The sequence below is a fragment of the Cervus canadensis genome, chromosome 17 (genome assembly GCF_019320065.1).
Source record: "Cervus canadensis isolate Bull #8, Minnesota chromosome 17, ASM1932006v1, whole genome shotgun sequence".
NCBI lineage: Eukaryota > Metazoa > Chordata > Mammalia > Artiodactyla > Cervidae > Cervus > Cervus canadensis.
In genome coordinates this window covers 35257043-35270570 of record NC_057402.1, presented here as the reverse complement: position 1 = coordinate 35270570, position 13528 = coordinate 35257043, and the positions used below count along the sequence as shown (strand labels likewise).

The 13528-nt window shown below is 45.8% G+C and overlaps 1 protein-coding gene and 1 long non-coding RNA gene across 3 annotated transcripts; one reads left to right on the top strand and one right to left on the bottom strand.

Annotated features, from left to right (window-relative positions):
* Positions 1–3048: 3048 nt before the first annotated feature.
* LOC122419592 lies at positions 3049–7920 on the bottom strand. 2 transcript variants are annotated; one of them, XR_006262931.1, is made up of 4 exons: positions 7865–7920; positions 7340–7702; positions 6957–7078; positions 3049–3650 (listed from the first exon to the last, which is right to left on the bottom strand). It is a non-coding gene; the product is annotated as an uncharacterized LOC122419592 (long non-coding RNA). The 2 variants fall into 2 exon arrangements; XR_006262932.1 differs by lacking the exons at positions 7340–7702; positions 7865–7920 and adding an exon at positions 7764–7814.
* A 37-nt stretch (positions 7921–7957) lies between these two features.
* On the top strand, positions 7958–9128 carry IMP3 (IMP U3 small nucleolar ribonucleoprotein 3). The gene has a single exon (XM_043434279.1). It carries the CDS (start codon positions 8036–8038, stop codon positions 8588–8590), a length of 555 nt encoding a protein of 184 aa, XP_043290214.1. The 5' UTR covers positions 7958–8035; the 3' UTR covers positions 8591–9128.
* The last annotated feature ends 4400 nt before the right edge of the window (positions 9129–13528 follow it).

The window sequence follows — 13528 nt, the reverse complement described above, 5'->3', positions numbered from 1 at the left end:
GCAGAGACTTCTACAAAAAAGATTTGCTTGATTACAATGTACTCCCCCTTTACCAAAATCACATATATACTGTCCTCCCCCCCACCCACCTCTGTGGAACAGTTGTTCCCAGGCTACAATCTGCATTTTGCCCCAGATAAAACTTAACTTGCAACTCTCATGTTGTGCAATTTTTTTAAGTCGACAGGAGGTACCCAAGATGAACAAAGGCTTCAGCCCCTACTCCCCTTCCCTGCTATGCCGTGAGCCTTGTCTACCTCCTCTAACTAGAACCTCCTTCCCCCTCATGCTCATACTTCCCACTTGTTGTAGATTAACTGGCACAAGGTGGTGCTGTAAAGGTGGGCACCTTGCGCTGTTGTTTTAGTTTTTTTCTTTTGGCGGCTTAGCATGCAGCATCTTAGTTCCCCAACCAGGAATAGAACCCATGCCCCCTGCAGTAGAAGCACAGAGCCCTAACCCCTAAACTGCCAGGGAATTCCCCACCTTGGGTTGTTTTGAAGGGTGTAATTTGCAGGCTTCTGGCTCCAAAAGGCAATTTCACTGGTTCAGTGAGTAGATCCAATGCCCCACGCAGAGCTGGCATTTGACCAGAATAAAGGTTTATGTGTAAACCCCAGAAGCCCAGGTATTACTTTGCAAAAAGAAATTCAACTGTCCAGGCACACCTGAATTTATGCATCAATAGATCAAGGCAATTTGAGCTGCTCCCTGGGAAGCCCAGTTACCAGAAGTTTGGTTCAGTGAAACTGAGTGCCCCAGGATGGGAGGAACCAATGGTTCTCTCGGCCAAGAAACCTTGAGGTCTGGTCCCCTCAACCATAGGTGCAGCCTTGATTCTAAGGACTCAGTACAGCCTAGGATCACCAGGACCAGAGCCTGAATATGTTTCCTACATATTCAGGGGTGCTTTGGGGACACCCCTTTTCTGTGATCTCTCTTCTGTTTGCAGAACCTCTCTCCAAACTTGGTTTAACAGAAGCAGCTACTCCCCTAGTGCTTGTTGAGTGCTAGACTGTTGTAAATGTTCTACCTTTATTAACTCACTTAATAAAATCGATGGGATTTCTACTCACCCTACTAGTTGCTGTTCAACTAGTTGTGTCCAACTCTTTGTGACCCCATGGATTGCAGCATGCCAGGCTTCCCTGTCCTTCACTGTCTCCCAGCATTTGCTCAAACTCATGTCCATTGAGTTGATGAAGCCACCCAACCATCTCATCCTCTGTCACTCCCTTCTCCTCCTGCCCTCAATCTTTCCCAGCATCAGGGTCTTTTCCAATGAGTTGGCTCTTCGGATCAGGTGGCCAAAGCATTGGAGCTTCAGTATCAGTCCTTCCAGTGAATATTCAGGGTTAATTTCCTATAGGATTGACTGGTTTTATCTCCTCACTGTCCAAGGGACTCTCAAGAATCTTCTCCAACACCACAGTTTGAAAGTATCAGTTCTTCGGCGCTCAGCCTAACCCCTAGTCTAACCCTACCCTTCAGAGGGAGCCCCAGTCACCACCCTGATGGTCTTTAGTTGGTTCCCAAATGCTTCAGTCACATATTTATAATTTTATTTATTTATTTTGGTTGTGCTAGGTCTTTGTTGGTGCACGTAGGCTTTCTCTGGTTGCAGCTAGTGGGGCTACTCTCTAGTTGTGGTGCACAAGCTTCTAGAGTGGTCGCAGTGGCCTCTCTTGTGGAGTACCTAGAGCACAGGCTTAACAGCTGTGGCACACGGGCTTAGTTGCTCCATGGCATGTGGGATCTTCCCAGATTAGGGATCAAACCCATAACTCCTGCATTGGCAGGTGGGTTCTTTACCACTGAGCCACCAGGGAAGCCCAAGTCACATATTTATACACATTTACACCTTGGATTTATTTCCGTATCTGTTGAGGGAGGTGGTAGTTTCTGTCTCACAGTAGCCACCCTATTTTCAGGTTCTTGAGGAAAACTCATTCTTAAGCTTCACCGAGATTTCCAGAACCTATATCTTATATTCCCAACTCTCTTCAAACCTATGGGTAACAGGACCCAGAGTTACCACTCTCAGGCAACTGCACTAACCTTTGTGGTTTCCCCACACCCTGCCCATTACTTTGGGAAATTTTTTTATTAAATTATCCTCGTGTTATTCTAATTGGAGTGTGTTCTTTCTTTCCTGCTGCGACCCTGACTCAGACACAGGAAACAGCACCCGTCCCCCATCCCAGCTTTCCTCCTTTAGGAAAGGAATCAGTAAGGGAGAACAATGGCCAGTGGTTTCCAGGCTGATTCTGCTGGTGGCTAGCATGGTAGACACACTGGACTTTTACTACAGAAATGCATTCAAGAGATGATGAAGGCCTGAGGTAATGGTCTGGGGAGAAGTAGATTTGGGATTTTATGGGGGTAGAACAGACTGGAATGACAACCAACAAGATGTCGATATTGAGGGAAGAGTCAATCCACATCTTTAAAAAATAGATTCTTGACTTCACTCCCCCGCCCCGCCGCACCCCACCTCTGGTGTTTTTTTTTTTTTTTTTGGCTGCATCAGGTCTTACTTGTGGCATGCAGGATCTTTGTTAAGGCATGTTATGGGCTCCAGAGCGCAAGGGCTCTGAAGTTGCTGCTTACGGCCTTAGTTGCCCCGGGCACGTAAGATCTTAGTTCCCTGACCAGGGATCAAATTCATGCCCCCTGCATTGCAAGGCAGATTCTTAACTACTGGACCATCTAGCAAGTCCCTTATCTGCTCACCTTTGCAGCAAAGTCCTCAAAACAGCCATCTCTAACAGCTGTTTGCAACATTTTTCCTCCCTTTCTCTTCTTAAACCCCTCTAGCCATTCTTTCAATCTCACACTCCACTGAAACTCTTCTTGTCAGTCATCAATGACCTAATGGTTATTCTCAGCCCTTCTCTTGTACTTAGGCTCTCTGTAGCATTTGACCAGGTTGATCACTCCTTCCCCCTGGATACACTTTCTTCGTTTGCACTGGCCAGCCATACTCTCCTGGTTTCCCTTCTACCACACTGGTTCATCCACTTCTCTCCAATAATTCTGTTGTTTATTTTTGGGAGGGGGAGAAAATAATTTTTATTTTACATCTTTTTTACAAATACATCGAAGAAGAATGCAATGCTGCCAGCACTGGATGCAATCCTGGGCCACAGGTCTGCACACTCCTTTGCAACTGATCCTGTAACAGCAGAACCCTTCATCTTGCCTTTACTGTTTACTATGTGCTCAGTTGCTCAGTCGTGTCAGACTATTTGTGACCACATGAACTGTAGCCCGCCAAGCTCCTCTGTCCGTACACGGACAGGATACTGGAGTGGAATGCCATTTCCTCCTCCAGGGATTGTTTACTCTGACCCCTGCATTATCTTCAAAATAAAGAAACACACCATCTTTTCTCCAGTATAAGTTTCATTGTCAAATTACCATCACTGGATGTACGTTCTTTCTCAGCTCTGATTTGCCTTTCTTGATTGTGGCCATCACCATGTCACCCACACCAGCAGCAGGAAGTCTGTTCAGTCATTCATTGATTGCCTTCACAGAGATGATATACAGATTTTTGGCTCCTGTGTGGTCAGCACAGTTGATCATGGCTCCAACCGGAAGACCCAAGGATATCCAGAATTTCACACCTCACTTCGACTTCTTGAATGCTGGAAAGGGACAAAAAGTCAATAATTCTTGACACCAGAGTGCCTACTAGTAGCGTGGTCCTCTTGTCTTTTTCTATTTTCACTTATTTGACAATTTCACCCAGACTCATGGCTTCAAACACCATCTTTCTGCCAATAATATCCCAAATTTTAAATCTTCAGCTCAGGACTTTTTCTGGGCTGATACCAAACTGAGGGAACCCCCTGGTGGTCCAGTGGTTAGGACTTGATGCTTCCACTACAGGGGGCATAAGTTCTATCCCTGGTTGGGGAACTAAGATCCTACATGCCTCGAGGTTTGGCAAAAAACAAAAATAAAAAATAAAACACCAGACTTACATGTCGTTCTCCTTGCCATCTCCCTTTGCATGTCTAGTAGACATCTCCAACCCAACATGTCCAAAGCTGAATTTCTAATCTTGCCGCCCAAATCTGTTGTTTGGCAATCTCCCCCATCTCAGGCAGTAAGTACTTTCTGCCACTTGCTTAGGTCCAAAACTGGAGTGTTGACCTTTTGACCTTTGCCCTTTCTCCTTATTCTGGAACTCCTCTCTCACTGGCATCTCACAACTGCTTTCCTGGTCCCAGCTACCACCCTTCTCACCTACATCACCGTAATTTCCTAATGGCCTCTATGTTTCCACGTCTGCCTCCTGACAGTCTGTTCTCAACACAGCAGTCAGAGTGGTTCTTTTAAAACATAAGTTAGATGTCAGTTCTCAGTTCAAAACCCTCCAGTGTCCTCATCTCACTCAACCTAAAAACCAAAGACCTTAAGAGAGCCTGTGGAGCCTCTGTTATCTGAGCCCCCTTTCCTCACCTACTGGCCCACTCTGCTCTAGCCAAGATGGCTTTGTTATTCCTCTTCTGAGATGCCAGGCACATTTCTATCTTAAGGCATTTGCACTCACTCATTTCCTCTTCTTGAAATGCTCTTCCTCTAGATATCCACATGGCTAACCCACCACGAAATATTACCTTCTCAGTAAGACCTACCTTGACATGCCCTGTTTAAAATTACAGCCCATCCTCACCCCAAGCTCTGTCTGGCTCAATTTTGTTTCATGACACTTATCACCTGCTAACAAATATAATTTACTTATTTATTATGTTTATTGTCTGGGGAGAAGGGAGTTAACCGAGTCCTCCCACACACACCAAACAAAGGCTGAAGATGGAAGGGAGTGGGGCTGGGGGAATATGAAGGGTGGGGATGAAGTGCAAACTGGGAAAAGATATTTGCACACCATAGATAACTGGTTAGGGATTACTATCCAGAATATACAAATCACACCGTCAAACAAAGTAGAAAAAAAGCAAACAATCTGTATGTTTCCTATTGCAGCTGCAACAAATTACCACAAACTTAGTGGCTCACAACAACACAGATTTATTCTTTCACTGTGTTCGAGACCAGAAAACCAAACTGGATCTCACTGGGCTCAAATCAAGGTGTCAGCAAGGGCCATGTTCCTCCTGAAGGCTCTAGGTAAAAAAAACCATTTCTTTGCTTTTTCCCACTTCTAAAGGTTGCCCACACTCCTCTGCTCCTGGCTCCCAATCATCCTCAAAGTCAGAAATCACACCTGAGACTTCTGCATGCATCATCATATATCCCTGACTCTTCTGCCTCCCTCTTCACTTCTAAGGACATTTGTGATTAATGAGACTCAGTTAATCCAGGACAATGTCACTGTCTCAAGATCCTTAATTTAATCACATCCGCAAGATCTCTTTTCTCATATAAGGTAACATCACAGGCTCTGGGTGGACATCTTGGGGGGTGGGGGGGTCACTATTCTACCTACCCCACAAACCAACAGAAAAATACACAAAGAGGCATTCCACAGAGGAAGAAACATATATGAAACCTTTATTCATCAGGAAATGCAAATTAAAATCACAGTGAAATACCATCACACACTCATCAGATTCACAAATATTTAAAAAGTCTACCAACCAAGCACTGTCAAGAATGAGGAGCAAAGGAAACTCTCATGTAGTGACAAAGGAATATAGATTGGTACAGCCACTTTGGAAAACAATTTGACAATAGCTAGTAAAGCTGAGCCGGAGAAGGCAACGGCACCCCTCTCCAGCACTCTTGCCTGGAAAATCCCATGGACGGAGGAGCCTGGTAGGCTGCAGTCCATGGGGTCGCAAAGAGTCGGATAGGACTGAGCGACTTCACTCTCACTTTTCACTTTCATACATTGGAGAAGGAAATGGCAGCCCACTCCAGTGTTCTTGCCTGGAGAATCCCAGGGACGGCGGAGCCTGGTGGGCTGCCGTCTATGGGGTTGCACAGAGTCGGACACGACTGAAGCGACTTAGCAGCAGCAGCAGTAAAGCTGAGCATGCACTTTACATGTTCATGTATCCTTTACAACTCAGTAATTCAACTTCAAGATGTATACTAGAAGCTACTGCATAGGTACAACAGGAAACCTACAGGAACATAGCACTGCTAAAAAATAGTCACTCAAAAAAAAAAAAAATCCAACAGGAGATGGATTAATAAATTGGATAGAACCAAACAATGGTTTTTCTAGTAGTCATATATGGATGTGAGAGTTGGACCATAAAGAAGGCTGAGCTCTGAAGAATTGATGCTTTCCAACTGTGATGTTGGAGAAGACTCTTGAGAGTCCCTTGGACTGCAAGGAGATCCAACCAGTCCATCCTAAAGGAAATCAACCCTGAATATTAATTGGAAGGACTGATGCTGAAGTTGAAGCTCCAATACTTTGGCCACCTGACTCAAAGAGCCGACTCATCAGGAAAGATGCTGATACTAAGAAAGATTGAAGGCAGGAGGAGAAGGGAACAACAGAGGATGAGATGACTGGATGGCATCATCAACTCAATGGACATGAGTTTAAGCAAACTCAAGGAGATAGTGAAGGACAGGGAAGCCTGGAGTGCTGCAGTCTGTGGGGTCGCAAAGAGTCGAACACAACTGAGCAAGTGAATAACAACAAAACAATGGAATATAATGCAGCAGTTTTTTAAAAAGCAACTGCAGCTATATATAAAAAATTCCATATGTGATATCATCTAAGCAACACTTCTCAAATATCATGCATGCAAATTACCTGAGGATCTGGTTAAATGCAGATTTTGATTCTGTAAGTTCAGAATGGGGTCTGAAACTCTGCATTTTCAACAGCTCTGCTGATCCATGGGCTATGCTTCAAGTAAGAAAATTCTCAATATACTTAGGGATGCATAAAATGATAGAACTCTTTTTCTTTTTAAATAAAAGGCAAAGATAAACACTAAATTCAGGACAACAGATATCTTTACCTCTGACTGGGACAGTGGTTGAATAGGTCCTGGTGATGCTTTCTTAAACTGGCTGTTGGGTCCACAAGTATTCTTTGTATCTCACATGTTACATATAGTATCGCCCATATCAAATATTGTATCTTTAAAAAAACAATGAAAAGCGTACAAAAATAAAATTATAGGCAAAGAAGCTAGGTGGCGTCATAGTCTTGGGTAAATAAAGAAGTTAGTCCTGTAGAGCTACACTAAACTAAAACAGATATAATTTGCAGGAAAAGTGTTGTCTGTTCACTAAATACTCCAGAAATCCAACCTGCCAGGCTAATTCTTTTCAGCCCGGATTAAAGAGTAAGGATTTGTACTATCCAAGTTTTTCAAATTTAGTGGATTTTATGAATCACCTGGCATTCTTGTTAACAATACAGATTTCCAAGTGACTCCAGTGTAGATCCTGATTCTGGGCGTGCAGGAAGTAGCCTGGGAATCAGTACTGAATTCAAGCCCCAATTGGTAGGGTGAAAAAGCTTCGCCCGCCTCGTAATGGACTTGCGGTTAGTAGGCTGTGGGGATACTCGATCAGCCCCTGTCGGCTCCGAGAAGCCCCCACTCGGTGGGAGGGCAGCACCCTACCCCCCCCCCACCGCCCCCCTCCACAGTTAGCACAGTAAATCCATATTAGCGCGGCGGTCACCCCTCTTTCCCGGAGCTATCCTCTTTGGCTCTTCTGGAAGAGGCTCTCCAGAGAGGCCCTGAATGACAGAAACCTAAACAAGAGGAAATAATTACGGCACTAGGTAATTAATTCTCAGCAACTTAAAACCTCACAGACTCGCCTCGGAGGCCGCCTCTCCCACCCCCGGCCTCTCCGGGCGTTTCTTCCCTCCGCCTCCCTCAGAGAACGCGGAGAAGAAACGCGAGATACGAACACGGGGCGTGGCCTCATCCTGACCAATGGAAATGGGAGGCCTGGCCCTGAGTCTTCCCTTCATTGGCGCAGGGTCCCCAAGGCGGCCGGGTCTAGCCGTACTGAGGCGGAAGTCGCGCGACAGCCGGAATGCGCGCCGAGCCTCCGGACCGGCAGCGTTTGAGCCGCCATCATGGTGCGGAAGCTTAAGTTTCACGAGCAGAAGCTGCTGAAGCAGGTGGACTTCCTGAACTGGGAGGTCACAGATCACAACCTGCATGAGCTACGCGTGTTGCGGCGTTATCGGCTGCAGCGGCGCGAGGACTATACGCGCTACAACCAGCTGAGCCGTGCTGTGCGCGAGCTGGCCCGGCGCCTGCGCGATCTGCCGGAGCGTGACCCGTTTCGCGTGCGCTCCTCGGCCGCGCTGCTGGATAAGCTGTATGCGCTCGGCCTAGTGCCCACGCGGGGATCGCTGGAGCTCTGCGATTTCGTCACGGCCTCGTCCTTTTGCCGCCGCCGCCTGCCCACCGTGCTGCTTAAGCTGCGCATGGCTCAGCACCTCCAGGCCGCCGTGGCATTCGTGGAGCAGGGCCACGTGCGCGTGGGCCCCGACGTGGTCACAGACCCCGCCTTCCTTGTCACGCGAAGCATGGAGGACTTTGTCACCTGGGTTGACTCGTCCAAGATCAAGCGGCACGTGCTGGAGTACAATGAGGAGCGTGACGACTTCGATTTGGACGCCTAGCGGATCTCCTCTCACCAAGACTGCATTTTATAGATGGGGAAGCTGAGACACGAGCTTGAGATTCTATGAAGGCGCGTCTCCGCAAGAGTGTATCAGCCAGTCGTCGGTTCTTAAGAACTTGCCTCCTCAGCTACAGGCCACGCGCGGAGCCAAAGGGTACGCCCTTTTCCACGAAATTTTCTTAGCCCTCGGACAATTGGTAATTCAGTGACTGCCGTAAGAAACAATGGGAAGCGGTTTTGTGCTGCACTGGGGAATTGTTATGTTCTTGTATCTGAAACATTGCGGTGTGAATGCAGGGACTTGGGATGGGGGAGGGCCTACCCTCGCCCCCAGCTTTCCTTTCATTTCCTTGTAACAGGAAGTGTGGTTTAATTTAACTCGAATCCTTGCTCTTGTTCGTGATTAAACTGTATATAGATGTCGTAGAGGTTGGTCTCAAGTTCTCATAAAATGGATGAGATTTTAGTGGTCAGAGTTCTTTCTCGTTTAAAGGAATGCTCTCCTAATGCCAATAAATGACCTACCTGCTTTTTAAGTGCAGATTTTTGTCTGGGTTTGTCACATAGGGTCGCATCTATAGGTCTCCCTGAATTCAGGAACCCACAGAAGAATAGTGATGGCAGTGAGCTGCCTGTGGGTGAGACCTGCCCTGGGTTCCACGTGTGGAGGCTGCAGGATGTTGTACAGGGCTGGGCAGATTTGTCAGTTTACTGATCCCTTCCTCAGAATGAGTGTTTTGGCAGAACTCTTCCCCACAGGACTTCCTGTTACTATTCCAGCCTCAGGAAATACCATATTAAAGGGCTGAAGTGTTTGCTTGCCTAAGGAAATAATCACCCTGTAGCTTGTCCATCTAGTGGTTAGACATAGCCCAGGAGGATCTTGGAAAATTCTTAGGAATGGAGCTCTCAGGAGGCCCCAGGGCTGCCTGCCCAGAGCAGCAGCTCCACAGCTACTATCCATCACAGCCTGCCATCACTACCTGCCCAGCCTTTAATTTAGAGAAAGGTTAATTGCCCAATTAGAGTGGGTTTTATTGAGGGACACAAAGGATGAATTGGGAGTCAGGGAGCCTAGCCTGATGACAATTGAAGAACATGAAGGGAGAGGATCTGTTCTAATGCTGCCGGCTCACTGGAAGGAAGACTACTTCTTTTACTCAGTACCACTACAAGGAAAATAATAGAATGCCAAGACCACTGGGTTGCTTTTACCTGTACCATCTCCATTTCCCCAGGTGTAAGGCAACATTTGGTGAAGAAACAAGAGAAGGTGACACTGGAGATGACAATAATAGCAGATGCTTCTACTGTATGTCAGACAATTAGTGCATTATGTATCTTAATCCATTTAATCCAACAATTCAATGATGTGGGGAGCCCTGTTATCTACTTTTCAAATAAGGGAACTGAGGCAGAGATGGGTCAAACTACCCCAGATTGTATATAGCCAATTAAGTGGTGGAGCTGGAATGCTTCTAAAGAGTCATGCGGGACTTCCCTGGCAAGCCAGTGGTTAAGACTCTGTGCTTCCAATGCAGGGGGCGCTGGTTTGATCCCTGGTCGGGAACAAGGATGTCCCATGGCACAGGGCATGTCCAAACAACAAAAAAAGTGCAAACATTGTCACAGCCAGCCCTTGGGAAACATCAGGGTTTAGAGAGAGTTCCTGAACCTGAGTTTCCAAGCCAGCAGAGAAGCAGCAGCTCTAGACAACATGGTTGGTCCCCAACAGGGTGTAAACGTTTGAATTGAACAAGGAGCACGCATTGAGTTGCCAAGGTTTGACTAACATTCATTGAGGTCCTGTCTGTGTTAAGCTGCCATTTCTTTTCCTAACAACCCTTACAGGTAGGTGGTGGTATTTACACATTTTCAGTTTGGCAAACAAATTTGGGAGAACTTGTCCAAAGCTGGGGTTCAGGTCTAGGCTCATGCAGCTCCAAAGACTGTATTCTTCTCAGTGCCATTCATTTAAGAGAAGAAGAAGAAAGAATCCCACTCCTCCAATGTGGTGGCTGAGCAGAATCTCTTGCCCATTTGAGGAGTGTCCTCAGGGATCTTAGAATTAAGGATCTTATGGGGGAGAATTTGGTGGTTCTAGAAAGTGGAAACTGCCTGCAGCCCTCCAGCTCTCACTAGAGCCCACAGGGCAAGGCAGACTGGCCCCTTTGGTGTAGTTGAATCCTGCCCTTAGCACTCAAGCAGATACAACTTCAAAGTTCTCATGAAGGAAACTTGGTTTAGAAAGTCAGGAGTAAAATTCAAGATTCTTTAGAAAAGCTATTTCTTCTCTCTTCGGGGGGAAAGAGTGGAAAGAAATAACTTACCAGAACCTGTAACCAGAAACTTTGGGCTTAAAAAACAAACAAACAAAAAAACCCCTGCAAGACAAGTGATTCAGAAGGCCACCAGGTCTGTGCCCAACTAGCTGTGTAATGATTATTTTACTTGGCCTCTATGTGCCTCCATTTTCCTTGTCACAAATATGGTAATATAGAGTGGGGGGAAAGAATGGGAAATTATTATTTAATGGGTCCAGAGTTTCTGATTGAGGCAATGAAAAAAAAATGGGAAATAGATAGTGGTAATGGTTGTACAACATTGCAAATATAATACCACTGAATTGTACACTTAAAAATGGCTAAAATGAAAAAAAAATGGCTAAAATGACAAATTTTGTTATACACACACACACACACACACCTGGAGAAGGAAATGGCAACCCACTCCAGTATTCTTGCCTGGGAAATCCCATGGACAGAGGAGCCTGGTGGGCTACAGTCCATAGGATCATAAAGAGTCAGACACAACTTAGTGACTAAACCACCACCATATACATACCACAGTTTATAAAAATGAAAAGGGAGATGGGTAATAATAGTACTGACATTTAAAACTATAGAGAGGAATAAATGGCTTAATTCCTATAAAGCCTTGACAGAAGTTACTGGCAGGTGAGCTGAGCTCCCATCCTTTTTCCCCAGGTCACAGAAGTACAGGGAGATAAACATATTACACAAAAAAAGCCTAATGGATTAAAAATTTTGCCCCTGGAGAAGGAAATGGCAACCCACTCCAGTATTCTTTCTTGGAGAATTCCATGGACAGAGGAGCCTGGAGGGCTACAGTCTGTGAAGTGGCAAGAGTCAGACAACTTAGTGACTAAGCAACAAGTTTATGACTTGCCAGGCAACAAACAGATGCACCCAAAGGAGCAACATCCCCAAACAGACTCAACAAGAGCTACAATATAAATTTTCTTATCTGTGACTTCTAGTTTGACAGAATGGCTCCAGGTTAAACTTGTAAAAAGTTTAATTTTTCATGTTCTCTCTGCTGCCTTTGATTAGTCCTTACCTCTCTTCCCACTTACTTGCCTATATTTGGTGGGGCTTTGAAACATGTCTTTCTTAATACAATGACTTGGAGAAATTTCCAATATAGTTCTTTCTTTTTGGAAAGAATAACATCTCACTGGTACATCAGGTCATTTTATCATCATATGGCTCTATTTTCCTGAGTCTCTCCAACTGACTGCTACTGCACCCTATGGCAACAGCGCCACAATCCAAACCTCTGGAAACTGACCAAGAATTTCGAATCAAGCATTCTAAGGAGGAAACTGAAACTTATAGAAAATATAATGGGCATTCTGTCTCTGATCTCAACCATAGAGAAGTAGAGAAGATTCTGTGGTAATTCAGTTCAGTTCAGTCACTCAGTCGTATCCGACTCTTTGTGACCCCATGAACCGCAGCACGCCAGGCCTCCCTGTCCATCGCCAACTCCCGGAGCTCACTCAAACTTATGTCCATCGAGTCAGTGATGCCATCCAACCATCTCATCCTCTGTCGTCCCCTTCTCCTCCTGCCCTCAATCTTTCCAAGCATCAGGGTCTTTTCAAGTGAGTCAGCTCTTCGCATCAGGTGGCCAAAATATTGGAGTTTCAGCTTCAACATCAGTCCTTCCAATGAACACCCCGGAATGATCTCCTTTAGGTTAGACTGGTTGGATCTCCTTACAGTCCAAGGGACTCTCAAGAGTCTTCTCCAACACCACAGTTCAAAAGCATCAATTCTTCGGCGCTCAGCTTTCTTTACAGTTCAACTCTCACATCCATACATGACCACTGGAAAAACCATAGCCTTGACTAGACGGACCTTTGTTGGCAAAGTAATGTCTCTGCTTTTAAATATGCTATCCAGGTTGGTCATAACTTTCCTACCAAGGAGTAAGCATCTTTTAATTTCATGGCTGCAATCAACATCTGCAGTGATTTTGGACCCCAAAAAAATAAAATCTGGCACTGTTTCCACTGTTTCCCCATCTATTTCCCATTTAATCACAAATAAGCGTCCTCCCACCTCAGAGCCTTGTTTGCTCATCTGTGAAATGAAGATAATGTGATGATATCACAAAGCCCTCTAATGAGCTTGTGTGCCCAGATGGACTCTTGGGCAGGCCTCACTCTCAAGGGATGTCCAAAAGACTCTGGCTGGATCTGAAGAGTCAAAACGATAGGATTGGGACTTCCCTGGCAGCCCGGTGGTTAAGGCTTATGAGCTTCCAAACCAGGGGCCGAGAGTTCGATCCCTGGTTGGGAAATTAAGATCCCACATAACCTGTGGCGTAGCCAAAAAAAAATTATAGAACCAAGCTGACCTGGGAATGTTGTGGATAAAAGCAGGTCCCAGGCTGCCATTCCACCTGAGGCCTTTGCACGTGATTTCGCACGTGAGCTATGTCAAGGTAAAAATGTCTCTGACCACAGTAGTCAAGAGCAGCTGAGGGTTTGGGGGCTGTAGAAGCCAGAGGAGTAGCAACAAAAGGAAAGAAGAGCCCAGGCCTCAGTCTGTAAGTACTTAGGTCAGAGCTTTTGGCACTGCCCAGTTCTGTGCCTGCTTAGTCACATGCACCTCTGGTCTGAGGAATT